We start from the raw sequence: 27,202 nt of genomic DNA, 5'->3' as shown, positions 1-27,202 counted from the left end.
AGTATATAAGTCACCTCCTCACTCCTCTGTTTTGCTGATTGTTGTTAGCCTGTAGCGTGTTCAGTGTTTAGCCTTTAGCGTTTCCATTGTTCCTTGTTCTTGTTTAGTTTCTAGCCTTGCCTTCATGTTTTTGATCCTAGACTGTTTCTGTGTTTTTAAACCTTGTTGCCTGCCTTGACCATTTTGCCTGTTTATCTGATTACTCTCTGGATTGCCTTGTTTGCTCCTGTTTGCCGCCTGTGACCCTGCCTGTCCTGACTATGTCTTTCAATAAAGCTCGCATTTGGATCCACAGCTCAGTTGTCCAGACCCACTCCATTACAATATGCTTGATGTGTCTTCAATATTTTTTTTCTTTTCTGTTTATTTATTTGTGTTATTGCTTTTAATTTGTTCCTATTTACTGACTGTTCAGATGTCTTTAATAATGTTTGAACATTGTTAGGGTAGATGTTTTTGCTGTTGTATTAAAATTAGAATCGAAAATTGTAATATTTAATTGGGATGTAATTTTGGTGTCAAACAAACTTTTTAATTATAATACAATGTAACACGGTTTAAAAAGCATCGGCACGTTTGCTTCGACTGTTTCAGTGTTTCATGAGGCCTCGCTCTGCCCACCAATACAACTTACACTTGATGCACGTACATAGTCCACATAACCACAAAAAAAAAAAAAAAAAAAAAAAAACGCCATGGCTATCACTGTTCTCTAGGCCTCAACTCTACTTCAAATGGCGCCCCTGGTCATATATGTGTGTTGCGACTGTGAGTCATATTGATTGCTGTATTGAGTTGTGTTATCCTACCTGTGAGGTTCTGATGTGTCTCTACTGCCACCTAGTGACCATAAAAAAAACATTACCACACTGAATATTACCACAGGACTGATTGAACTGATCATTCTTAAGATATGAAAGATTGAACTGCAAAATGTCACCTTCACTTTTACTTTCACTTTCAATAATACATAAAGTTATCAAACCATTTAATAAGTGCTTGTTTCACTGTTCATATTTCTTCTGAACATAATCTACTGAGGGGGACCACATGAAAGAGTCTGGGCATCTTCTTGCTCTCCTGCTTTTATAAACATCCTGTCCTACTACTTCTGAACCTCACAGTCTGCTTTCACCTCTACACAGAACAGTGAAATAAAGTACCAAATACATCAAAACTAATATTTGAAAAACAATTAAATAAAAGTCACAGGACAAAGGTGAAACTCTGAACATCAGAAACAGGACCACATATGCTTGATTGGAGGATATAAAAATTCATCTGATTTTCATGCATATCTAAAACAATAGACCTTTTTGTATTAAGTGACTTCATGTGGCTGACTTCCTATGCTGTTGTGATAACGCATGGGAAAGTGGGTTGACAAACTCAGGGAGAGTTTGTCAACCCACTTTCCCATGCGTTATCACAAATGTGCTAAGAATGATGGGATACAACTTTTCTGACACTAGCTTTGAGAATATGTTGCTCTCATATAAAACATTAGATTAAAAAAAATATATTTATGTTTTCTATGTGTATAAATTATATGTGAATATTGAATTTTGTTTTTTTTATTTATTTATTTATTTTTTTTTGAATTTCACTCTTTTCACTACAGCTTCTCGTCTATTTTAAGCCGCGATTTTTGGCATCTGAAATGATCACGTCAGACACAACGGATCCGGATAACACACGACGCCCACTCAAGCAATGCTGTTTCATTCATTCGAAGTTCCGATGCCAACTTGAGAGAAAGATGGGGACAAAGAAGTGTCTTGTTAGTTTGCTCGCCTTTTCTACATTCCTCGTGTATGGTAAGGCATTTATTTGTCTATTTCTCTTCAGGTCTACGATTTTTCTTTTTTAAAAGGAGTAGTTAGTCTAAATTTGCGTTTCAAGTAAAAAAAATAAATAAATAAATAAAAATTATAATAATACAAAAAAAATAAATAAATAATAAAAGGACAAAGAAAAGAAGCAAGAAAAGAAACAGGGCAGAGTGGGAACTTGCAACACTTTGTGCATTTCCTTTCCAGTTTCTCAAAGGCAAGGTAGACTCCAGGTTGAGGATAAAAGTGTCTCTTAGCTACGCACATCACACCCGTCTTTTAGGCAAGTACCAGATTTATTACGACAGAAATGGTGTTTAACATGATCATCAAAAACAATTGTAAGTTAATATAACAGCAAATATACAGATAGCGAGCAAGACTTTAATCATAATATGACTTCGGTCTAGCACGCGTTTAGGCACTCTCGCGAGGACTGGGGTTGGCTGGTGTAATGAATCTTATGTAATTCAGAAAAAAACTTGCCCATTGCATTCATAAACTCAACGGGATCGTGTGTCACTGGTTATAATGCGCAACGCTGTAAAAATGATGAAACGTGGGCATATTAATTTAATGCCGGTGTTGTGTCATAGTCTGTTCCCTTCTTATACTGGGAGGTTCTAACATTTATCAGAATATGAATGGCGTTGGCCATTGTGCTGAAGCCTATGTGTATGAAATACGAATTCAAATAAATATAAACGTAATTCTCTCTCTTACAAGTATGTGTTTCTGTGTTGTGTGAGGGTGTCCATTCCATTCCTCAGCAGAGACATAAACTGAACAAGACAGTAAGAACTGCTGAAAAAAATATTGGTGCTAAGTTTCCGTGTCTCTAGGACACCTATATTGAACGCTGCACGTGGAAAACAAATGACATTATAAAGGACTCCACTCATTTCTCTCATGGCATGTTCACACTCCAGCTGGTAAAAGATACAGATGTATCAAATAAAGCAGGGGTTCTCAACCTTTTGCAAGCTGGGCCCCCCCAAAGCTGGTTCATTGCAGTTTTATATCGTTTTATATCAGTGATGCGCGGGTCAATGTATAAAAGAACCTGACCAGTTTTTTTGTTTACTTTATTTATTCGGACCGCAAAAAAAGAAAAAGAAATTATTTAGCTATTTATTCTGAATTTTTTTTTAATTAATTAATATTAATTGGTATTATGCAAATTACACATGTTTTAAATCCAAGCCATGTGAATTAAATTAAATTAAGTTAAACAAATGCATATTTTCCCTGGCATCAAAAGGAGTTTACAGTCATGACTCATGTAATTCAGAACAGTTTATTTTAGTCAGCGGAATGGGGAAATGGCTGATTGTCGGGTGTGAACTGGCAGCAGATTGTTCTTGTTGAGTCAGCTCTTTGCCAGTAATGGTTGCCAGATTTGGCTACAGCTTTAAACAGTTTCTGGCCCGACTCTGGATTTTTTTCGGAACATTTAGCTGCATCCAGCCATAGTCTGACCTCAAATGGACTTTGCTTGGAATTTGAAAATGTTCCCTTCATCTAAATTATATTTGACGCTTTCTGACTGTGTGTGGTTTTTATACACCCTGAAAATAGAATGGTATCTGGCTGTAACAGAGCTAAAATATTTTTTCACCAGGTCTCACCTTTTAGTACTATTTTCAGGAATATTAAATCAACTCATATATGCTAAATAATTTTAATACAAACTTGGGAAAGCCAAATGCACTTCAAAACCTAGTTTTAAACTTCAGGAATCACTTCTTCTTCTTATTTTTTCTTCTTCTTCTAGCTATAATTCTTCTTATTTTCTGACCGCAAATTTTTTGGACACTAACTCCTCCTAGACCGTTCAAGTTACATACTCCAAAATCGGGTCAAATCTTCATACTGTTCTGACTTAGTGTGCTATATCTTTTCAGACTGGTTTAAACAACGGTTTTCTTAAAAATTAATATTAAAAATCATAAAAATCCCATAGACTTTCATTGACCAAAAGTCCATGTCTGTTTGAACTATGTTTAATGTAAACTGCTAGAAGCCATTGATACTCAATATCTTTAAATCTATGTTTTGGATAACTAATAACGGGTTATCTATCTATCTATCTATCTATCTATCTATCCGCGCATCTAACTGATCTATCTGTCTATCTATCTATTTATCTATCTATCTATCTATCTATCTATATATCTATCTTCAAACCTTATCTATCTATCTATATATCTATCTTCAAAATCTATCTATCTATCTTTCTATCTATTTGAAACCTTTATCTATCTATCTATATATCTATCTTCAAACCTTATCTATCATCTATCTATCTATCTATCTATCTATCTATCCATCTTCAAACCTTATCTATCTATCTATATATGAAATCTGACAAACCTTTTCTATCTATCTATCTATCTTCAAAAAGTTAATAATCTATCTATCTATCTATCTATCTATCTATCTATCTATCTATCTGTCTGTCTATCATTTAACCATTACTATCTATCTATTTATCTATCTATGGCAAGCAAAAGAATCATGAATTATTTTTTTTTTTTTAATCATGCTAGAAACATCCCAGCGACTAGCCTAATCATGCTAGAAACATGCTAGTGACTTTGCTAGTCACCTAGAAACCACTGAAATAAAGGATTAATCAGGCTAGAAATACACAGCTCTTTGTTAATCAGACTGCTTAATTTAAGAAAGTGAAATCATGCCAGAAAAGACAGCAACTTTTTAATTTACTTTATTTATAACAACTTCTTATTCATTAGCTATTTATTCTGTAGCATTTTTTTAATTAATTAATATTAAATATATTATGCAAATTACACATGTTTTAAATCCAAGCCATGTGAAATCAAATTAGTTAAACAAATGCATATTTTGATAATCATGTTAGAAACATTTACAGTCATGACTAATGTAATTTAGAAACAGTTTCAACATGTAATCATGGAATGGGGCACGTTAGCAACCTGAGTAATCATGTGTAAACTGGCAGCAGCTTGCCAGAATCATGTCAGAAACATGCCAGTAATGGTTGCTAATTTGGCTAGGAAACATGCTAATAACTGGCCCTAATCATACTAGAAACACATTTAGCTGCATCAGTCTAGTCTATCAATTTATCTATCTTGGAATTTGACAACTGAATTCAAACTTTAAATTTTTTAAAACTTCATAAACTGTGTGTGGTTTTTTTAAACTTTTTAAAATTTCAATGGTATCTGGCTGTAACAATTTTCAAAATTTTTAAAACCAGGTCTCACTTTTTCAGGCCAACTTAAAGTTTGTCTGGAAAAACTTTTTTATCTAGTTTAAAAACTGATACCTCAACTTGATATGATTTTAAATATTAAATATTTACGTAAAATACATACGAATTATCATGAGATCACGTTGCTACAGCAGATGTTTTTAGTTTAGAATTGTAGTGTATGTTTTCCAACTGAACTAAATGATTTCTATAAAAATGCTAGCCTAAATGTCAGTGAAGGCAGTGCAGCGGTGGTCAAGTAATGTAATCAGTGTAACACCAACTACCCCAGGTGAAAAAAAAAAAAATGTGCAGTTCCATGATGTAAAGTGCTCTATTTTCCACAGACTAATTTTGTACTTGATATACTAAAAAAAATATTCTTTAGTAAGATAATCTTAAGAACATCTATAGTGTATTCAGCTGTGCTATTTTGAGACACTATGAACAGGCCCCATAAACTAAATGTGCTTTTAACACACTATCTCTTTATTAAAATAATGTATGTAGTTACCTCTATAGATGCAATCTCATCCATATCACTGTAAAATATACCATTCAGTGTAGAATTGAAATGGCCTGTTAAATTTAAATGGATCAATTTTATGGTCTGGACAAAAACTTTAATGAGAAGCTGAAGTGCAGGGTGGTGTCATCAAAATCATTGATCCACATTGGTGAAAGTTTTGAGGCTGTAAGTTTTGAATCATTTTATCTTGTAAATAGGGCTGTATAGCTATCCATTATTTTAGTAATCGAGTATATGGATTATTGAATCAATTAATCGAGTAATCGGATAAGTTACACTTACAGTTACAAATGCATAAATAATGTTTTTTATTTTAAACAAAACATTGAATACTGACATTTACATGTATTTTTAAAATGAAGATACTTTAAATGTGAAATCAAAACCGCCAGTAGGTGCCAGTAAGTCATTGTTAAGTAAGTGAGTCATTGCGATTGAACTGACCCAGCAATAGCCGTCAGTTCATCGTCTCGGTTAACTATAGACCCGATATAGGCCGGCTATGTGTGACCCCCTTCTAGCCCAAAAACCTTGAATTTGGATACATGTCATTTTTTTGGCAAAATAACTTGTGAGATGTGTGATAATCCATCACGTAAGCAAAGTGAACAGCGTTTACAATGTGTTTGATTTCATTTCTTTGACATGTTTTATTCGTAGCCTGTTTGTAGCCGAGATTTATCTCGTAGTCAGACCGGATATTTGTAGCCCACTCATGGATCGCGGAACGTACCAAAAGAAGGGGGGTGTATAATATTAATATGTAAGATTATACATTTTACATGCTAGTCTACATTTTAATATTAAAAACAATGTTAATTTTAATAGTATAGTTATTAGTTATAATTATTTTGTTAACATTATAAATGAAATCAGCGCAGCTGGAAGAGATCCGCGTTCAAGCGCTATAGGCTGAAGTTTCAAAAGGCTGAAACTTGCCACAAAGCACTGGCAAAAGTAATTACAATGTCGGGGGAAATAGTACGGAGATATTTCAATTATTTCTTAATAAACCAGTGTTTTCTGAGTCAGTGTCGCAAAGATGAAGTTATCTTCTCTTTGGATGCGCCTTTAGAGAAATGCCTCTTTACAGATTACATATTGAAAGAATTTTTTGTTTTTGTGAAAGAGTATTTGATTTATTTCGTTAAGTAATCGTTTCAAGCTTTCTATAGATATGTGTATCATGTCTGTGAGGTATATATTTGCTGAGTTTCGGTTCCTTTGTGTGAAGCGCTCCTGTTGAGTCATTAGAAAGTGCTTCATGTTTGTTTTCTTTATTTAGTTAAAGCACCGTTTGCAACGTTTTGTTGATATTGTGAGTGCACACAAGTAAAAGTAGACCTTTAACAGTTCTGAATGATGTATTACTTTTACCTTTATGAGCAAAAATGACAGAACATTTTAAATTGTTTCCACTGAAAAAACGATTGGATATGCGCTTAATAGCACACATTTATCTAAGTTTAACGTTGAAACTAACATTGTTTTATACTGTTTATACTCCTTTAGGCATATATCTATAGATTTTATTTTAGGCAAGTCGTGATAATTTGAGAAGGCAAAATTTATCAAACAGACTGTCTGCTTGATCAATGTTTTAGATCAGTCTTCCACTGGTGGCTTGGTCGTTACTTTAAAAAACAAAAACTAACAGAAAATTTAATGAACAAAAATGCTCCAAACGGTTTTCTAAATTAACTTAACAAAAGAATGAAACGAAATAAAATCACTTTGCCATTACATACAAAACCGAATTATGTCAATAGATGAAACAGTAGCTAGTATAAGCTGTTTTGGGAGAAGAGGGGGGGAAAGATGGGCTCAGGTCGGACTCGGGCCGATAATTCTGATAAGCTGTCGGACTAGGGCCGGGCTAGGGCATATATACGAGGCCCGTGCAGGGCTTTAATAAACATTTATACCAATACTTTGGTTATTATTTAATGTTTGCAACACAGAAATGTAATCTATACCGTGTATTCTGCTCGTGAAGCTTGTTCAAACATAAAGCTTAACTTACATGACCAGAGTTCTCTCTGGATCAGCGGTTGCGCTAAAGCAGGTTTAAATATTCCGATGTGATTGTGATTTCAAATGTTTTATAGACGTGGAGAAATTATCATCATATAGCAATAATATTACGTGTGTTTGAATCGAGATGGCAATCGTTTAATGATTGATCCATATGAATCTATGTATTTTTGTATGTCATAATTTGTACTAGACCTCAAAAATTACCCGGGCCCAGGCCCGGGCGGCCCCCCCGGCCCCCCCGGTTCCGCGATCCATGAGCCCACTCATAGTCAAATCTAAATCATTGTAGTTTTTGACCAGGCAGCGCATGAGATGGTTGATATACCATCATGTTTGCAGTGTCAATAATATCTACTAAGATGTCAGTGTCATTTCATGACATGATATGTAGCCACGTTTTAGCTCTGAGTTGGATGGGATATGTGCAGTCTGCTTTTAGCCCAACCGGCCAAATCGAGGCAATCAGTGTCTAATTTTAACAGCTTGGCTATAGCCCAGTATCAGACCAGCGATGAGCATGGCCAAAATAGTCTTACAATTGTTATATTTTATTTCATTATTTTATAGCTTTATTAAATAATGCATTATTAATTATGCCAAAATAATGCTAATTTGAATGTTTCAAAAGTTTCATTGCATTTAATAATATGATGTCATGCATTCCACAGGCTGTTAAGTGTAACATTCATACACATTATACAACATAATTTGACTTTCTTTCAATTTATAAATAAATATGCAATAACAATTACCAACCGCTAGATGGCAATTGTCTTCCTGCTGAGACGTGACTACTGGCAACGCGAGACTTGAAAGTTAGTAGAGATCACTGTCACAAGATCCCGCGATAATTCCGCTGTTTTGAATTTTGTTTTTACACGAGAGAACAAGTTTACCTGTGGGAAATCAACGGGAAACAACAAACGATAAAGGACTTTCCTGCTTGGTCTTGGTAAGTATATGTGTTCATTGTTTATCTATACTTTATTTGTTATCATGTATAGGAACCGTGACATTTTAGTGAAGGGAGCAGATCATAGATGATAGTGATCCCTATGGACTAGATCCCACGGTACAGCATGTGATCACAGGATTCATTGCAAAATTTAATAGATAATAGAGTGAAAGTTCATTTGTATGTGTTTACAAACTCAAGCGATTTTAAAACAGCAAAACAACAGAACAAACAGCTTTGATTAATCTATATTAATTTATACAGTGAACACACATTCAGAAGAATTGGACAAATTGAGGAGGAGTTTCTACATCTGGAAAAGCTGTTGGAAAAAGAGGAGATCCAGGCAGCAATGGTGTAAACAACAAACAAACAGACAAACACAAACAAAAAAAAAATATTTCCAAAACAACATTTCCTCACTAGAGCTCTCATCTTTGACAAATTCAGTCATTTATTTTAACTATTATATTGCATTTATGACTGAACAATGGCTTGTTACATACAGAGAAAGCATGAGCTAATTGAATAGAGTATCTTTGTTATTGTACAAGTACAATAAGATTTAGTTTGAAACTTCCAAATTGATACTAAAGCTCAAAAATACAAATTATTTCAAATTGCAATATAAAATGTTCAATTATAAAAAGTTTGCACCAGTATTAAAATAGTGCAAACAGTTAAGATGTGCAATGCAGCATTAAAACCTAACCGGTACAATCAGAAGACATAATGTAATAAAAACGGTAGGGGTGAATAATTATTCCATGTACATTTAAGGTTAATGTGTGTACTGGGTTACATTTTAGTTACAGTATCAGCAGTGATACTGTGTTGATATAAAATTAGTTGTGCCAGACAATTTTGGACACTTTTACAGTGACACATATAATACTACCTGCCTGACATTAGTATGTGTTATTCAGGTGTCAAAGTTGTGCAGAATTGAATGAACAAATCTCAAAGACAGTGCCAGAAGGATGCTGGAAAGGTAAAGTCTTCAAAGTGTGCCACATTAATCAAACATTGTGGTGTCAATACTTAATAATTCACAGCGCAAATCAGAAATGTAAAAAATAATTCCTTTACTGGTGATTTTAAAATGTCAGTGAACTTTGTCCGCAATTGTTAACCACCTCAGTCTGTATTCTGTTTTAGGGTTTTAAAAATTCCCTCATATTCAGAGCTTTCTCTCTCAGTTCTCTCTCAAAAAGCTTTTCTTATGCTATTTGTTTTTTTCTTATTTTGCAGATGCAGTGATGACCAACTTGTACTTGAGTTGTACCTGAAGAATGCAGTTGGGAAACATTTTATACAAGAAAAAAAAAAAAAATAAAAAAAAAAATAAAAATAAAAAAAAAAATATATATATATATATATATATTTTTTTTTTTAATCATAATATTTATATATGAGTGTAATGCATTTATATTTTATTTTGTCATTAATTCTTTTGCATTTTTATACTTTTGTATTTTCTTAAGTTGTTAATGTTATTTTTCTTAATAAAAGCTGTATATGTAGTTTGTTTGGATGGATGGTCATTTTGTTGTGTTTTAGATGTATATATGTAGCCGTTCATTAGCTGTCTGTTTGATGACTAGTCTATTATTGGACTATGGTTAGACGTCTATTAAATTTTCACTGACAGCCCAAATTCAGTCTTGTTTAAGCCTAGACGCAGATTCAATGTCTAATAGACATTCAGATGTATTTGTTTAATAGTGGTCTAAATGATGTCTAATCTATTCTAGGGCTATGTTTAGACGTCTTTCACTGACAGCCCAAGACGTCTTTCACTGACAGCCCAATGACAACCTTATTTTAGCCTAGACGTCTGGGCTGTGTTTCAACGGCTAATACATGTTTTTTAGACCAAAAATTGCTTGCTGGGGAATCATTTAACGGGTGATTCATTCAAGAATGAAACACCGCCATGTTGCTCAAAGACACAAAACAGTGAAACAGTGGCGAAACAGAGCAAAAACAGGCAATATGCTGTCTAAAATGTAAGTCTCTTAATATTAACTTATTGTTTGTTGATGATCTTGCATAAAATCGGCACCAAATCACTGTCACAGTTGTAATCATGCTGAGGCACTCTTCGTTTGATATTCACTAACTTTCTAACTTCCTGTGTGTCACAGAGAGAGAATAAGACAATTAACATAAATGGCACTTAGTCTTTAACAATTAATTTACGGTCTTAAATAGTAGCGTCCGTGGGGAAACACAGTGTTCCGTATGTAGTTACAGTAAAAGGACTAAACGAGGAGTTTATTTTGTACTTTATTTATTTATTTATTTATATATTATATTTATTTTAGCCAAAAACCACCCAAGATGCTGTTTGACCAACAAAGCAACCAAATAAACCAATGTTGCATCTGTGTTGGTTAATCTGAGCACTGTCAGTAGATTCAGCCACAGACCACTCATACTCTTATGGGATTGCACTGTAAGGTCTACCCAATTGGCCCAATGAAGGTATCCAATCGTGGCTAAAGGTTTCCTGCACATTCTGTCTTTTCGGTGCACAAAGTAATTTAATCTCAATTAAATCTCCATTTTATTATGACCTTGAATTTTAGGTCAAAATGTCAATTGGTTATTTGTATAATAATAATTTTCTCAAAATTTAGGTTAATCGAACAACATCCAGTTGACCTAAATGAAAATTCCTTTTGGACTTTACAGTCTAAGGACACTTGAATGGAGGAGGAAAAACTAATACATCATGCCCTACTTTCAGTGCTCCGAATATTAATAGCAGTTCCCTGATGTCTGGAATTTATATACAGTATAATTACCCAACAATATAATTGGAGAGATAAAATATATTTTTCCTCCCATCTTGTTTTTATTACCTTTAGGGGTTCCGTAGTACATGTCATTTCCTTTCTGAACATGGTCTTAGGATTCTGGCACATCCCTAATAGGAAGTTTAAAATATTTTTGATTTATTAGGAAGTTAATAGTTAATAGGCATCACTGATTTCTTGAGTTAGGACTACAGGACTTTGTATCAATATACTGGTGTGTTTGATGGCCAGTTTGCACAAAAAGTTTGCACAAAAGAAAAATTGTGAATCGTGATTAAAAACTGAAAATTTATTTTTAATCGAATCATGACCCTAAGAATCTAAACTAATCAAATCTTTTGAGGTACCAAAAGATTCCCACCCCTAGTATTTTCTCCTCTCTCCATCTTCAGCGTTTCTGGTGTGCGTTAACGGCCTTTTACAAACTAAATGTAATAATAATGTAATATTTTCACACAAATGATATTTACAGAAATGGTGTATAAGAATTTAGTCAATTTGACTCCTTGGGTTCACCCAGAGGTCACAAGTCTTGGTGTAATTTTAGACTCTGATTTAAGTTTTAATTCTCACATTAATAAAAAATCATAATTTTTCCATTTAAGGAACATTGCTAAACTTCGACCTCTTTTAAAACGGAAAGAAATTAATTCATGCCTTCATTTCAAGTAGACTTTACTACTGTAATTCACTTTTTACTGGTCTTCCACAAAAATCAATGAATAGACTTCAGATTATCCAAAACATATAACACCAGATCCAGCTACATTGCACTGGCTTCCTATAAAATAACATAACAGTTCTCTTGTTAATTATACTCCATCAAGAACTTTAAGATCTTCACATTTACTAGAGGTTCCTAGTTCAGGAAGAAAAAAAAAAAATGGTGATGGAGCCATTTATAAAATTATGAAATTATGTTCCAAAACTATGGAATACATTACCTTTAGATATTAGGGAAGCTAGCACAAGTTATTGTTTTAACTTGGCCTTTGAGTAGTTTACACTTAAAATGTCTGTTTTATTGAATGTGTTGTATTGTGTGTGTGTGTGTGTGTGTGTGTGTTGTTGTTGCAAAGCACTTTGAGTCACATTTTATTATTATTATTATTATTTTGAAACATAAATGCAGTGCAGTGAATGTATTCCAAGACATTTATAACTATCTGTTAATTTTTTAGGTGTGTCTGGTGCTGGTTCAGATGGAGTCTCAGTGTTTGTGATGGAGGGAGATACAGTCACTCTACACACTGATGTTAAAATAAACCAACAAGAAAAGATTCAGTGGTATTTTAATGACACTCGCATCGCTTACATCAATGGAGATCTTAGTTTTATCTGTACAGATGTTCAGTGTAATGAAGGTACTGAGAGATTCAAAGACAGACTGAAGCTGGACAATCAGACTGGATCTCTGACCATCATGAACATCAGAACCACAGACTCTGGACTTTATAAACTAGTGATCATCAACTTTAGAGACTACAAAACAACCTTCAATGTTACTGTACATGGTGAGTCATTATGTTTAAAAGACAGTTGTTTTTGTTTTTCTCTTTACCTGCATCATTGAACAGAACAGAATGACTTCTATATGAATAAAGGCTGTTAATTTTGTTTCTAATGAATTTCAGAGGAAATGAATATCCATAATTATTTTCACACTATTTTTCACCCCAAAAAGATCCTCCAGCAGCTGTTGGTTTGTGTTTCAGGTGTCTCTGCTGCTGAACGAGATGAAATCTGTGTGAAGGAGGGAGAAAATGTTACTTTAGATCCTGGTGTGATAATGACGTGGAATTTGATGACGTGGTATTTTAATGACATCTGCATCGCTAAAATCACTAAAGATCAGTTTGAGATCTGTACAGATGATCAGTGTGATGGGAGATTCAGAGACAGATTGGAGGTAAATCAGACTGGATCTCTGACCATCACAAACACCAGAACCACAGACTCTGGACTTTATAAACTACAGATCAACAGCAGCAGATTCAGCATCATTAGGAGCTTCAGAGTTACTGTCACTGGTGAGTATCATTTAGTCTTTAGAATTTGAGAATACGTCATTTTTAAACTGACAGTATTTTATTGTCTCTATGGCTTTATATATAAATATATATCTAAATATATATACATTTAGATACTTACTATAAGTATATACTATTAATATTAAATACAAATAATAAGTTAACTGATTAGTTAAATGTAAAGAAAAAGTAACAAGAACAATTGGGAAAAGCCATGTTTTAATTTTTATTATGGATCACTATTATTCTGAGCACCAGTATTTGTTTTCATTTAAGATCAGACTGACAAACTGTAAAACTGAAACTAACTGCAAGTTTGAAAATAGCCACGGGTTCTATTTACATCATGTAAAAATGACAGTATTTTCTGCTATTTATACCACTTTTTGCAAATAGTGGCATATATCTGCACCTCAGAATGGTAGCACATTATAAAACAGTATGCAATAATTTTGCTAAGAGTTAATTATAAGTTTTATTAAAATTATTAAATGGATGCTGACTTACTGGTACAGTAAAATGTCCCCTACACCTACCCTGCTCCCACCCTCCCTGCAAATTACTCTCCAAAGCCACGCCTCCTCCAAAACACATGAACGTATTCAGGCAGACCAGAGGCTAAGCAGCAACACGATGAGTAACAGTGTTGGTGGAGGATTTCATGCAATGTTGTCAGATTACCTCATGTCCAGTAAGAAAACATTACAGTACAAAGCGCATAATATTACAATAATAATGCCTTCCATTCTCGCTCGGTCTGCAATAGCATAATGGAACACGCTGATGACATATCATGTCTGTTTGAACAGGGTGCAGAGAGGTATGCAAATACATATGCAGACAGGACAGCCTATCATAGCCCTTGGACCAAGGGATATGATTGGACAAACATTTTATGGTACTACACCTTCCACAGACAAAATAAATACATTTAGACCACTTAGCTTAGTGATAGAAAAAAAATGTTTAACCAAATCACCAAAACACATTCAGCCATCCTTTTCTCAAACATACCATGCATAAATTGTGCTAATGTCTAAGTGTCAGATATCTCTGACATGGAGGAGCACACTCCTTGAAGCATTTTGTCCTGGAATTAATCCTTTACTGTGCTCTAGGGGGCGCAGTGCAAGCCAAGTTCGCTAGAATGCCATTCCAGCGGATGACTTAAGACACCAGCGTGGCGATTGAAACGAAGCTAGAGATTACTGTTTAGAAAAAAATATATAGATAGATTTTTTTTTCTTACAAAAACACATTAATTCGCTTCAGGAGGACTTTATTCATCTCCCGGAGCCGTGTGGGTTATGGATGAATGCACTTTCATGCAGTTTGCATTGTATTAATAAATATGCATGATAATATGTAATCAAATAATATGGGGCTTGTTTTTGAAGTTGCAAGTGCTTATTTGACTTGCGAGAGTTGGCAACAGTGACTGTAAAGACTTTTGTGTTCCTGATTCATTTCCAGGTAAAGGAATACGTGTCATTGTTATTCGCTCTGTCGACTGCCGTGGTTTGATGTAGGAGTTTTAAGGGTAAGTATTACAGACAGCTATTATAGTAAGAGGAAAATATTGTCTTTATGAAATTAGGTAAAAATACTGTAGCCTTTTAATATTTTGCTAGTATAGAGTATAGTTCCTTGGCACAAGGAACCGATCCATTTTTAAAATTAAATGCTGACATTACGTGCGACTGCAAATCATGTCAGGTTGTATTGCATTGCAGTAGTTATGCATGTGTTATGCGTCAAATGTTTTTATTTCATTTCATTTTTTTATGGGGGTGCTTTGGTTTTTCTTGGGGGTAATCTTCTGTGAATTATTGTTTTCTTACAGACAGGAAAACGTCACAGGACCTAACAGGATCATAAGTGGATTGTGTATCTGCAAAATGATTCCCATCGCCATAAATCATCATAAACACTCTATTATTTAGCATGTTTATTATAAACGCCTTATGCTTATCAGTGAAGTGCTTGTGGAAGTGATGTGTTTCAAGCAATTTCTTGAAGGCTGAGCTGGTCTCAGCAGATCAGATGGAGCTTGAATGTTTCTGGAGTGAAGCTACTGAAAGAAGCACTAGGCGGCTCTTATTCATGGTTAAAGTTCACAAAATGATTTTCTATATACATTGTATTCACTTCAACAATAACATAACACAATATCAAGTTATTATATTAATTCATATGCTTTGTGACAATAGATGGAAATATCCAATTTAGCATTTAACCTTGAATTTACACAGATATACATGTGTGTAGACCTTTAAAACTAATCTTCCATGAGCTCTCAGGACAGTCAAAATCAGTGGTCGGCAACTGGCGGCCCGCCAGCTATAATATCTGCCCCGTGCCCGCAGGCAGATTATTTTGATAGTGGCTGGTTCTAAAATAATCTGTCAGGACTGCAATTGTTACTCACAATGTATTTAAATCGCCTTTGAATGATTGCTGTTCTTTTTTGTGTAAACCGAGCACATCTTACGATACAACACCGTGTCCTATTACGCGATAAAAGGAGTTTTTGTCCTAAGTTTTTGACACACAAAATTTCTGTTTTAGAAATGGTAGAAGCTGGAACAACAACACAAAGTATGACAGTTATAATCTCAGGTACTGATTATGTGCTTTATTCAGTGTTAAAAGTGTCTAATGTGAGTTTGAATATCATTTTGCGTGACATTTATAGCAATGCTGAAAGCAACAACAGATAGTTTACCTCAGAGCTTGAAAATAAATTTAAGCAAACATATGTTAAAACTGCGAACAAACAAGTGTTTTCCATGACCAATATCCAATATTTAGTTTTTAACAATGTTAAAAAGGTTTCATATTTATGAATTAGATTATAAAATTTTATTTCGTTAAGAGTGCAGTGTAATTCTGTGCTTCTGAATGGCTGTGGCGTCACGTGACTTACGTCTGGTGTGGACAGCTAAATCGCTTGTCAGGAACTAAGACTGTTTAGTTGTGCCATCTTACAACCATTATATAGTAAATGCAAGTCAAAGTGTTGCCTATGTAACCAGTTAAAACCTGAAGTGGTGATGAGGTCTTAAAATGTATGGTAATACCTTAAAAAGGTATTACATTTAACTCATGATTCCTGTATATGCCCTGGAGTAACAGCTCACTACCAGTTACAAAAGACACTGTAACAGTCTGTCATAGGCAAATCTAGTTGCATTTTCATAAATTAATTTCTTAAATTATCCTTTGACTATGTTCTGGTCAGCATCATTATTTCATTTTTAAAAAAGCTCCATGTGAAGCAGATCTGCTCTACCAGTATTGTGTTGTCAAATTTTATTTCATTTGTCATGTGCATCAGTATTGTATTTGCACACTACATGTGCAAAGTGTAAAATAATCCAAACACATGTGTTTTATTGTGATCCAGCGCAGAGCTGGTTTGGTTCATTAGAACTCATTAGAATTTGAAATCCTTATGGAGAAAATCAATTGGAAAAATACTTCCATAGTATGTGTCAGTGTATGTTTCCTGTTCTTGTTTAATTGGATTCTCTGCACCCTTTGTTTGTTACCATGGATACTATTTTGACCACACCCTTTCCTTTGTTTCTTTGTCCCATTGTTTTCTTCTAGATTTTCTTTTTGCACTTTATTTGCATGTTTGCATTGTATCTCATATTTCTTTTAATAAACTCATACTGTTTTAAATAAACTGTTTGAATATTATAAATGATCATTATTTAAGCAACTTATATTTTCAGTGAAAAGACTGCTTGATAAGCATAAACCAGTGTTATTTTAGTATCATTAATATACTAGAGTAGTTGTCATTCAAATTTCGAAGTGGTTTGGCGTAATTCATATTTTCCTTTTTCATTTGAATTTCAATTAAACTTTTCTAAAGTTTATTTTAAGTTAGTTTCACTAATTAGATGACGGGTCTCTTGTGTTAGTTAATGATTACATGATGTAAAACATCAAATATTTCATTTCTGCATTAAACGATTGCAAAAAAAAAAAGTCAGAAATATTATATCATTTTGTTGATTAAATGTTGAATTTAATTATTTTAAAGTAATCCTACCTATCTGATGAGATTTGATGAGATTTTTTTTTTTTTTTTTAAATATAAAGATTAGCTGTATCACTATCCGTCTGTAGTTTGGTCTTAGTTGTTTGAGATCCCTGCATTTAGACTCTCTTTTTGGTTCACATATAGACCTTTTACCTGAGTATACAATTTACAAATTTTAACTTTCGATTGGATGCTCTTCTATTTCAGTCTCAATAGAAACTGTTGTGGCAAAAAAAAAAAAAAAAATGACACTCACAGCTTAAGAGACAAACTCAGTCAACTGTCTTTTCATACATTTATTCTTTGCAAAGAAGGTCAGACAGACATACAGAAACACAGGTTACTGCAGAGTGCAACCTAGAAGGGAGGGCTCACTCCAACTTATATCTAGCTTTCAAGGTTACATCTCCTAACCGGTAACTTTCCACACATAGTAAGAGTCAGACAAATACATTCTGCTACATCATACTCCCAAGATTCAAATCTTTATATTTAGGGCCCCAATACCCTTCTCTCACGCCATCCTCACAGCAGGTTTAAATGAAGTAGATACTTACACAATATTCTGTATAAGCACATAAGAGAAGTAAAAGAGAAGTTTCTTCCACAGAACCCATTCAAATAGCGCCCATCTGTTTCTAATGTAGCTAATGTCAGCAGCTTGGTGTCATCTACACACATTTGTTAATCTTTGAGGAGTGAGGCTCTGACAAATGATGGTCATTATGACATTGCAAAGTGATGGCGCTATGGAGCCATGTGCTTTTTAACAACATTTTAATAGGTTTAACATTAGATTTATCAGCTCGGAATATACGCTAATTTGACTAGAAACACTGGAGACCGGAAATGCAAAGCATCCTTCTGGTTAAAGAAGTATATAAGTTTTTGTGAAGCTGCATTTAAACTGCATTTTGGAAGTTCAGATTCAGGGCACCAATGAAGTCCATTATATTTGAAAACTGAAATTTTCAACAAAAAAAAAAAAAAAAAAACAGATTCTTAACGACTGAAGACACCAGACATGAACATCTTGGATGACAAGAGGGTGGTAAATTGTTTGGTGTTGTTCTGGAAGTGGACTTCTCCTTTAACCCTCTCGGTTAACTATAGACCCGATTTAATCCGGCTATGTGTAACCAGTGTTGGAACTGAGGGGGGGCTGGGGGGCTGGGGGGCTGTGTGGGTCCCGGACCTCCCATAACACCCCAAAAAATCACATTTTATTTTGAGTTTTTGGTTAACCAATCACACACGACTCTGTTGAGTTTAGAATGCAGTGGCCAATCAGAGGCGTTCAGAACAGTCAGCTGAGACCTGGAGTTTTGTTCAGATTGAACTCGGGAATTCCCTCATAAGCAACAAAGTGCAGATGTACGAACTATGTAAGTAAGAGATTTATTTATCATACAAATGGACAGCTTCATTTAAGAGCAGTTATGATGTTTTTGAGTTATTTGTTCTATCAACAAAAATCATTAGCACAGCCACTGCACTGTTTTGTTCTAAACAAGATTTTTCCTGGGTTTAAATGATTCGGTTCAATCGCAATGACTCACTCATTTAAAGTACCCTTTCATTTTTTTTATTATTATTATTATTATTATTTTTTTTTAATTATTTTAAATATCAGCACTCAACGTTTTAGGATTAAAATTTGCTATTTGTAGCCCACTCATTGTCAAATCTGATTCATTGTAGTTTTTGGCCAGGCAGCGCATGAGATGGTTGATATACCATCATGTTCGCAGTGTCAATAATATCTACAAAGATGTAAGTGTTATTTCATGACATGCTATATATATAGCCACAATTTAGCTCTGAATTAGATGGGCTAGGTGTAGTCTGCTTTCAGACCAACCGGCGAAATCAAGGCAATCAGTGGTCTAATTTTAATGGCTTGGATATAGCCCAATATATCAGACCATGCAATGAGCATGGCCAAAATAGTCTTAAAATCATTTACATGTAATTTTTGTCCACGCAGCTTATTACTAAATGCAAGAAACGTTTAAAATATTTAAATTTGAATTATTTTATATTTTAATTATTTTATAGCATTATTAAATATGCCAAAAATAATGCTAATTTAAATGTTTCAACAGTTTACTTGCATTTAAAAATATGATGTCATACATCCCACAAGCTGTTAAATGTAACATTCATAAACATTATAAAATATTATTTAACTGTCTGTCATTTTATAAATAAATATGCAATTACAATTACATGACTACTGGCAACGCCAGACTTGAAAGTCAGTAGAGAGACTGAGGTCTCTGCAGGGCAAAAGAGGGCATTTCTGAATTTGGAGAGATGTTTGCAATAAGTATGGCAATAAGGTGGATTAATGAAGTTAAAATATCCAAGGCAATAATATGTTCAGATTCTAGTTCAGTTCTAATAAGTTTTGAGCAGAAGTCAGAAACAAGACAAGATATGATAATAGAGATTCAAGAATTATATTCATTTAAGCAAAACAGTATAAAAGTACAGTTTTTGTACTTTTGTACAAAGAAATGAGTTGAAGGACAAACTAGAGAATAAGGGAGAGCAGTTTTCAATTAAGAATTTATTAAGTTCAGGTAGTAATATTACATCACTATTGTTACAATATTTGGCAAGTACCGGGTTGCACAAGCGAGTATATGTTTGTTCGTTAGTTTTTTTTTTTTCTCTCTCTTTTCTTTTCCTTTCTTTTCTAATCTAAATCCTGCCAAGAGGGCTGAGGGTGGACGGAGGAGCTGAACACACAGCGCTGGATGAAGCTCTATGAAGACTCTGAACGGGTACAAGAATCAAGTAGGGTTGCATGTGGGTTGGTAGGATAATCAGAAAATTTGGTAGTTAGAGTGTCAATGGTCCATTTGAGAGATAGGTGGCGGTAATGCACTTATAAGTCTGCGATCCGCTGTAAAACAAGAAGAAGAAGAAACGGCGTAACCGATCACATGTTTATGTTAAGTGGAGCGCGGGACCATTGCATTATAGGTCGATCTAAGTCTGTACGAAGCGTGGCTATCATTTCTTTAGACCAGTGCAGCTACAGGAGGCTCTTTATAATGTAAAATAGATGTGTTTTTTATTGACTGTAGAGAGATCAGTCACATGACATGACGATAGTGGTTAGTGTTTGTCATGCTACACTGCTAGAAACTGCTAAACATTTTTTTTTACTTCCCAATATAGATCACTTATGCATAAATCACACAAATTGCAGTAAATCATTAATTGCAATGCTTTTATTTGTAAAATGATTCACTTGTGTTTGACATTAGGCTCTTCACAAAACAGATATGTGGACATATGTGTGATAACAAGAGCAGTGGAAACTTCTCAGACGTAAGTGTTGCTGGAGCTGGAAATAACTTCATCTGAAACTAACACTTCTTATCTGCAGGGTCACTGCATTACTATTAGTAAGGTCATGAATACAGAGTGATGCATATGCCAGTAAATACCAATTGTACAGCTGTGGCAGGCAGACAATATAACAGTGTGTATGAAAAGATGTTACCCCTGCTGACAATTATCCATATTTTCACCTGTACAAGTAAACAGATCACTGTGTCATCAACAGCTGATGAGGTGCATTGTGATGACATCAACTCCCCTCTTCAACTGATTGACTAGATGAGGAGCTGTCGATCTAGAACTAGTGGATCAATGATGAAGCTTAAGCCCACCCTGATTTACATGAAACTCCAACCACAACATTTGGCAAAACAAGCTCAGAACATGGAAACAAGAGCAAAGTGAAAAACAGCATAAGCATAAAAAAAAAATAAAAATGTATGACCAGAACATGTCTGTGAGTATAACCCAGGAAAACATTATTTTTGTGTGAAAGTCAGATTTTTGCATTCATATTTCAGTTTTGTGCAATATGATTTTAAGTGTGGTTAAAGTTTTGATTTATTTTGATTTATTATTATTTTTTTAATGTGTTAATTCAATTATTTTGCCATCTGTGACCATTATTTTCTATTCTGAAAACTTTGCTTTCATTTTTACATTTTGTGCAATACATTTTTACTTTTTACTTTGTTTTTAAGGCGAGACACTGCTGGTGAATAGGGTATAGTCAGAAAACTGGATGTAGTCAGTTTCAAAAGTTTCTTATTTGTTTGTTTATGTATTTATTTATTTTTGGACATATTAGTGACAAAGAGGGAATTTTGGGTATTTCATTTTGTCACACCATAATTCAGGAAAAAAAAAAAAACTTAGAACAGACAGAAAACAATATCTTTATTTTTACAATTTTGGGGGGAATAAAATGTTGTATAAAATCAAGCAGATTATATATGAACAAATCCCCCTGTAAAAACCTTCAGGACATAGACAGGAATAAAAATGTAAAGTTTGGTGTGTGTAAGTGCTACTGAAGTGGAGATTTATGGCTCAGTGTAGGAGAAAAAAAGTCATTTTTAGAAAACAGCCTTTAAACATATGTATTGTAATTGAAATATATTTGCACAAATAGATAAAGTGCTATAAAAGAAACACTTAACAATGTCTTTTGGATGTTTTCTTTCCACTAGTCTGAAGAAAAAAACACTTTATGAAAAACCAAAAAGCCCAAAATCTCAAACTTAACAGGTGCATGGAAACAGCAGTTTTGCCTGCAGTGTCTCCCCTTAAATTTTAGTTTCATGTTGTTGTTGTTGTTTTTTTTTTTGTTTTTTTTTTATCCATGCCTGCAATATTCGTGGCAGAAAATTCCATATTTGTCCATCGTCTTTTATTGTTGTGTAGCGTAGAACAAATTAAGGTTCTTGTGTAAATCCATAAGGGCACGTTCTGTCTGTGAACTGTACTGTAAATCATGTTCATAATCTCTATAATAATCTTCATAATCTCATAACCAGCATCAGCTATATTTGTTAGTATACATATATTTACAACTAGTATTTGTCATGAATAGCTACATTTCAGTGGTAGCATCGCAAGTCACGTAGCAAGTCACCAGTGTTGGGCATGTCATTGTAAAAGAGTAATTAGTTAGAATTACTAGTTACTTCTCACAAATAGTAACTGAGTTAGTAACTGAGTTACATGATTATAAAAGTAACTAATTACTAGGGAAAGTAACTATTGTGTTACTTTTTTTTAGAAAAATGCTCAAATATGTCAAGTAACTTAATTTAGCATTAAACTTTAGTAATTAGAACTACTAGAATAACCATGTACGAATGCATTTGTCATGTTGACTGATCTTAGGACTGGTGGTGGTGCTTAAGATATTGTTTGTCATTTAGTGTATCTATAAAAAAGGGGGGAAAAATAATACTGATAAAACTACTACGAATTCTACTACTAACAACAATATAAAATGCACTAAAGATTAATGGTCTGCTGGGCTCATGAATATTAATTACGTTGTCTGCGTTCACTCGAACTGATTTGCTGAAATTTTAGTTTGAGCGCCAGCCAATGAGATTGCCGTTTGCGCATTAGTTCCGCCTACTACCGGAGAAACCGGCAATTCTTAGAAGCTGAAGAATTCCGAAGGACCTCCGTTATTTTGACAGGAAAATACAACAAAGAATATTGTTTACATATAGCGCGTCAGTTCTGCATGATATAAAAGACTCGCTCGCTCTGTATCTTTCTTTCACAACAAAATCCTTGTGATTCTGATTCTAAGAGAAAGCGACGGCCAGTTGTGTACCTTCACACTAGAGTCTACGGCTCATCAAATACAGGTACGCTACGCATCTATTCATATGAACTGAAAAATAAATGATAAGTTATAATAAATAATAGTAACGCCGCATTTCATCGGCGGTAATGGTAACGGAGTTATAACGGGGGAAACAGCAATTCGTTTGATTACTCGTTACTGAAAAAAATAACTCCGTTAGTAACGCCGTTTATTTCTAACGCCGTTATTCCCATCACTGCAAGTCACATAGGTTTTCATTAGTCAAGCTGTTACTGTTGTGGATTTATTACTCAATATTCTTTTAAAGTATTGATCTTAACCTGATCTCATGACAAAAACATACCTGTGGGAACTTTTTGATGCAAGACGCAAAATATGTACCGCCATGTATGTTTCCTGACATATTTGATGTGAAATGTCCACTATGTGCCACTAAAAGAGTGTTTGTTAACATGCATATGGTATGTTTGTCACTTGTCACTGTATAGTTTTGAATGGGGAAAGATGAAAGGCTCATTATGGCAGCGAAGCCCCGCCTTCTTAATGGAAGAGCCAATCGTTGACTAGTAAAGTCAGCGTGTCACTGCAGCTGCCATTAGAAGTTCCAGTTGCTATAGAAACAGTCAGCGTTCTGAGACATGCGCTTAGTACTGTGCATGCGCACTGGCTGATCTAGTCTGAAAAATAAGCTTTTTTTAACACTATTGGAGCATAATGAACGATTTTTATGAGGCAGTTTGTTGTCAGATTCCATTGGTGATTTCAAATATGAAATTTAATCATAAGCTTGGTGAACAGTATTGGAGAATTTGATGTTTCCCTATTTAAATAGATAGGAGCTGCACTTGCTTACCCAAGAGCTGTTTCAAAGATGGCCGCCGAGTGAAATGACTTGCCTTAAAGGGACTGATGTTGGTTTTGTACATGTCACCACTGTTCTGACTTGAAGTGGCCATTGAATGGCGCTATAACTCTAATGCTCCAAGATGATTTAAAATAACGTACCATCTGCACTACCCGATACTATGAACAAAAGTGAATGTGACATAAAAACACAAATGCAAGCATGCCGTTTTAGCTTGTTTTTCGAGCTCTCATTTTTCAGTTCTTTCATTGTGAGTCATGAGTCTTGATTCGTACCCAGGGATTCTGAATCCTAAGTCCAATTCTGTGCCGGATGAGCTACCGAGCAAACTTGTTATGTCCGGAATGCGAAACATATAGAGCTGTGATCTTAACTGTTTACGAAAACAAGTGCTTGTGCTGTTTTACTGCCTCCAGTGTTCATTTCTGTTGGAAATTGCAGTGATATGTACTTAAAGACCAATTATCAGTTTGTAAACATTCATGATGCACGCCCATTACATGGATATGGTACAAAGTAGTTACATTTAAAAAGATTATAGATTATATTGATTAGGTGTCAATATAGATGGATTTTTGTGGGCGGTTTTCAAGTGGCATGGAATAAAAGAAGAAAAAAAAAAAAAAGGGGGAAATTTTATTTTATTTTAAAAATTCTGATTTATTCTTGCAATTCTGAGATTATATCTTATAATTCTAATAAGGAAAAACAACTGGTCATTCTCTCTTTTCCCCTCAGCTCAAAAAAGGAGTTTATATCCCACACTTCTGGCTTTTTCCCCCCTCAGAATTGACAAACTCACTATTTTTGAGTTAAATTGAGTTATAAAGTCTGAATTAGAGATATAAACTTGCATTTGCGAAAAAAAAAAAAGTCAATAAAATAAATAAATGCTATGAAAAATGTTAGTAATATATTTTTAAATAATATTTCATGCTGTAGGGCTAATACAATACGTCCCCTATGAACAGCATATGTGAATATTATTTAGACCTATTGTTTAAATCAGATTTATGCTTTAAATTAAAGTAATCATAGCAGTTTTCATCCATAGTATGTCCGTTTAAACATCTGTGTTTAGCTTCAAATGGCGTCTTTGACAACAGTATTCTATTCTATAATATTTCACATCTTGTGAAAACATTTTCACAGGTACGTTTTTGTCATGAGATCAGGTAGATCATATGATCTGCTTGGTATTTTCTGTATATCTGTTTAGAATCAGAGCCAATGTGCGTTAAAGGAGAAGTCCACTTCCAGAACAACTCACAAATAATTTACTCAGCCCTTTGTCATCCAAAATGTTCATGTCTTTCTGTCTTCAGTTATGAAGAAATTGTGTTTTTTGAGGAAAACATTTCATGATTTTTCTCCATATAATGGACTTCATTGGTGCCCTGATTTTGAACTTCCAAAATGTAGTTTAAATGCAGCTTCAAATGGCTCTAAACAATCCCAGCCGAGGAAGAAGGGTCTTATCTAGCAAAACGATTGGTCATTTTTTTTTCTTTTTTGGAAAAAAAAAAAAAAAATTGTATACTTTTTAAGCACAAAAGCTTGTGTAGCACAGGCTCTGGGATGCACGTTCACAACACTACGTACTATTAAATCATGTTGAAAGGTCATGTGGAAAGTAGGCAGAACTACAGTCCCAGTGTTTACAAAGCGAAAGCGCGAAGACTAAGAGAGTGCAATTAAGTCAAATGCTGTTTACAAACAGAAAGGTACAACGATGTCACACGATTTTAAAGTTGTAAGAGAAAATAACATGGAGTTTTTGACATACTCTACCTTTTTGAGCCAACTTGTGGTGATTCGAAGACATGATTCGTAGTAGTGATGGGAAGTTCGGATCATTTTACCTACTCTGACCATTGAGTCTCGCTCAGCAAAATGAATGAATCTTTTTTTGAGTCATTTCATTCATTTTAGCAAAATCAGCATCATGTGACAGCGCCATAAGATGAATGAACGACTCGAAAAACCTGAAGACTCGAAATAGGTGAACTAATTTCAGTACAGAACCTAATATTATAATGTTCTGAATCACTCCCCGAGACGACTCGTTCTGCCCTTCAAAATGAATGAAACGTTCAAGATCCCGTGGACGAGCATTCCCAGAGCCTGTGCTACATAAGCTTTTGTGCTTAAAAAGTATACAAATTAAAAACAATGACTGATCGTTTCGCTAGATAAGACCCTTCTTCCTCAGCTGGGATCATTTAGAGCCTTTGAAGCTGCATTTAAACTACATTTTGGAAGTTCAAAATCGGGGCACCAATGAAGTCCATTATATGCAGAAAAATCCTGAAATGTTTTCCTCAAAACCATAATTTCTTTACGACTGAAGACAGAAAGACATGAACATCTTGGATGATAAGGGGGTGAGTAAATTATTTGTAAATTGTTGTTCTGGAAGTGGACTTCTCCTTTAATGAATCACTCTTTTTTAATGATTTGGCCAAACAGGTTAGGAGAACAGTTTGAATCAATTTGTGACTTTTCAGCTTTTCTGCAACAAATTATTTGGAGTGGCTTCCTATAATAAGGTGATTTTTTTTTTTAAAAATTGCCTATACATATGGACCAAAATAGAAGATTTATAGTTTTATAGTAATTAATTTTAAAGTTAGATTCAAACTGTCACTGATTTGCTCCTCTCATGTGAACCCCAATCTGTTAACAGCAGAATTATTCTTGTAGAGGAAAATCCTTGTTTTGAACACGAGAGGGTGCATATTAGGAAACTAACACTTCTTATCTGCAGGGTCACATCTGTATAAGGTCAAGATTATATAGAGCAATGTGTATGCCACTAAATATCAATCTTATATTTCAGGTACACAAAGCATATGATATATTTTTAATATTTCACAATTACACAGTAAGATCTCACAGAGAGTATGTTTTTGTTAAACATTTAGTATTTTTTTTTTTTGTACTTTATTTTGCAGTAAAACTTTGTTTCTCAGAAAGAGGAAGTGAAACTGTGGAAGTTCTTCAGCCTTAATAGGAACACGCACTCACACTATCCACGCCTCAAGACATGCAGACACTGATGCACATTAACCACAAACGTCCAGTGTTCTCCACATTCTCATGTACAAACTGTCTACCCAACAGACAAAACCACATTTCTTTCCGAATCTAAAAATGAGGCCTTCTGGGG

At 34.3% G+C, this 27,202-nt stretch overlaps 1 protein-coding gene and 1 long non-coding RNA gene across 2 annotated transcripts; both read left to right on the top strand.

Moving 5' to 3' along the window:
* The first annotated feature begins 1,753 nt into the window (after positions 1–1,753).
* LOC127153296 (uncharacterized) lies at positions 1,754–15,771 on the top strand. Its single transcript, XM_051094328.1, has 5 exons — positions 1,754–1,817; positions 12,598–12,930; positions 13,132–13,446; positions 14,920–14,986; positions 15,290–15,771. Exons 1-4 carry the CDS (start codon positions 1,760–1,762, stop codon positions 14,973–14,975), a joined length of 762 nt encoding a protein of 253 aa, XP_050950285.1. The 5' UTR covers positions 1,754–1,759; the 3' UTR covers positions 14,976–14,986; positions 15,290–15,771.
* A 4,624-nt stretch (positions 15,772–20,395) lies between these two features.
* LOC127153314 (uncharacterized) lies at positions 20,396–21,260 on the top strand. The gene is made up of 3 exons (XR_007825248.1): positions 20,396–20,625; positions 20,779–20,842; positions 21,081–21,260. It is a non-coding gene; the product is annotated as an uncharacterized LOC127153314 (long non-coding RNA).
* The last annotated feature ends 5,942 nt before the right edge of the window (positions 21,261–27,202 follow it).

Source organism: Labeo rohita, chromosome 22 (genome assembly GCF_022985175.1).
Source record: "Labeo rohita strain BAU-BD-2019 chromosome 22, IGBB_LRoh.1.0, whole genome shotgun sequence".
In the NCBI taxonomy this organism is placed as follows: domain Eukaryota; kingdom Metazoa; phylum Chordata; class Actinopteri; order Cypriniformes; family Cyprinidae; genus Labeo; species Labeo rohita.
The sequence above is the reverse complement of the archived record's forward strand: the minus strand, read 5'-3'. Positions and strand labels throughout refer to the sequence as shown.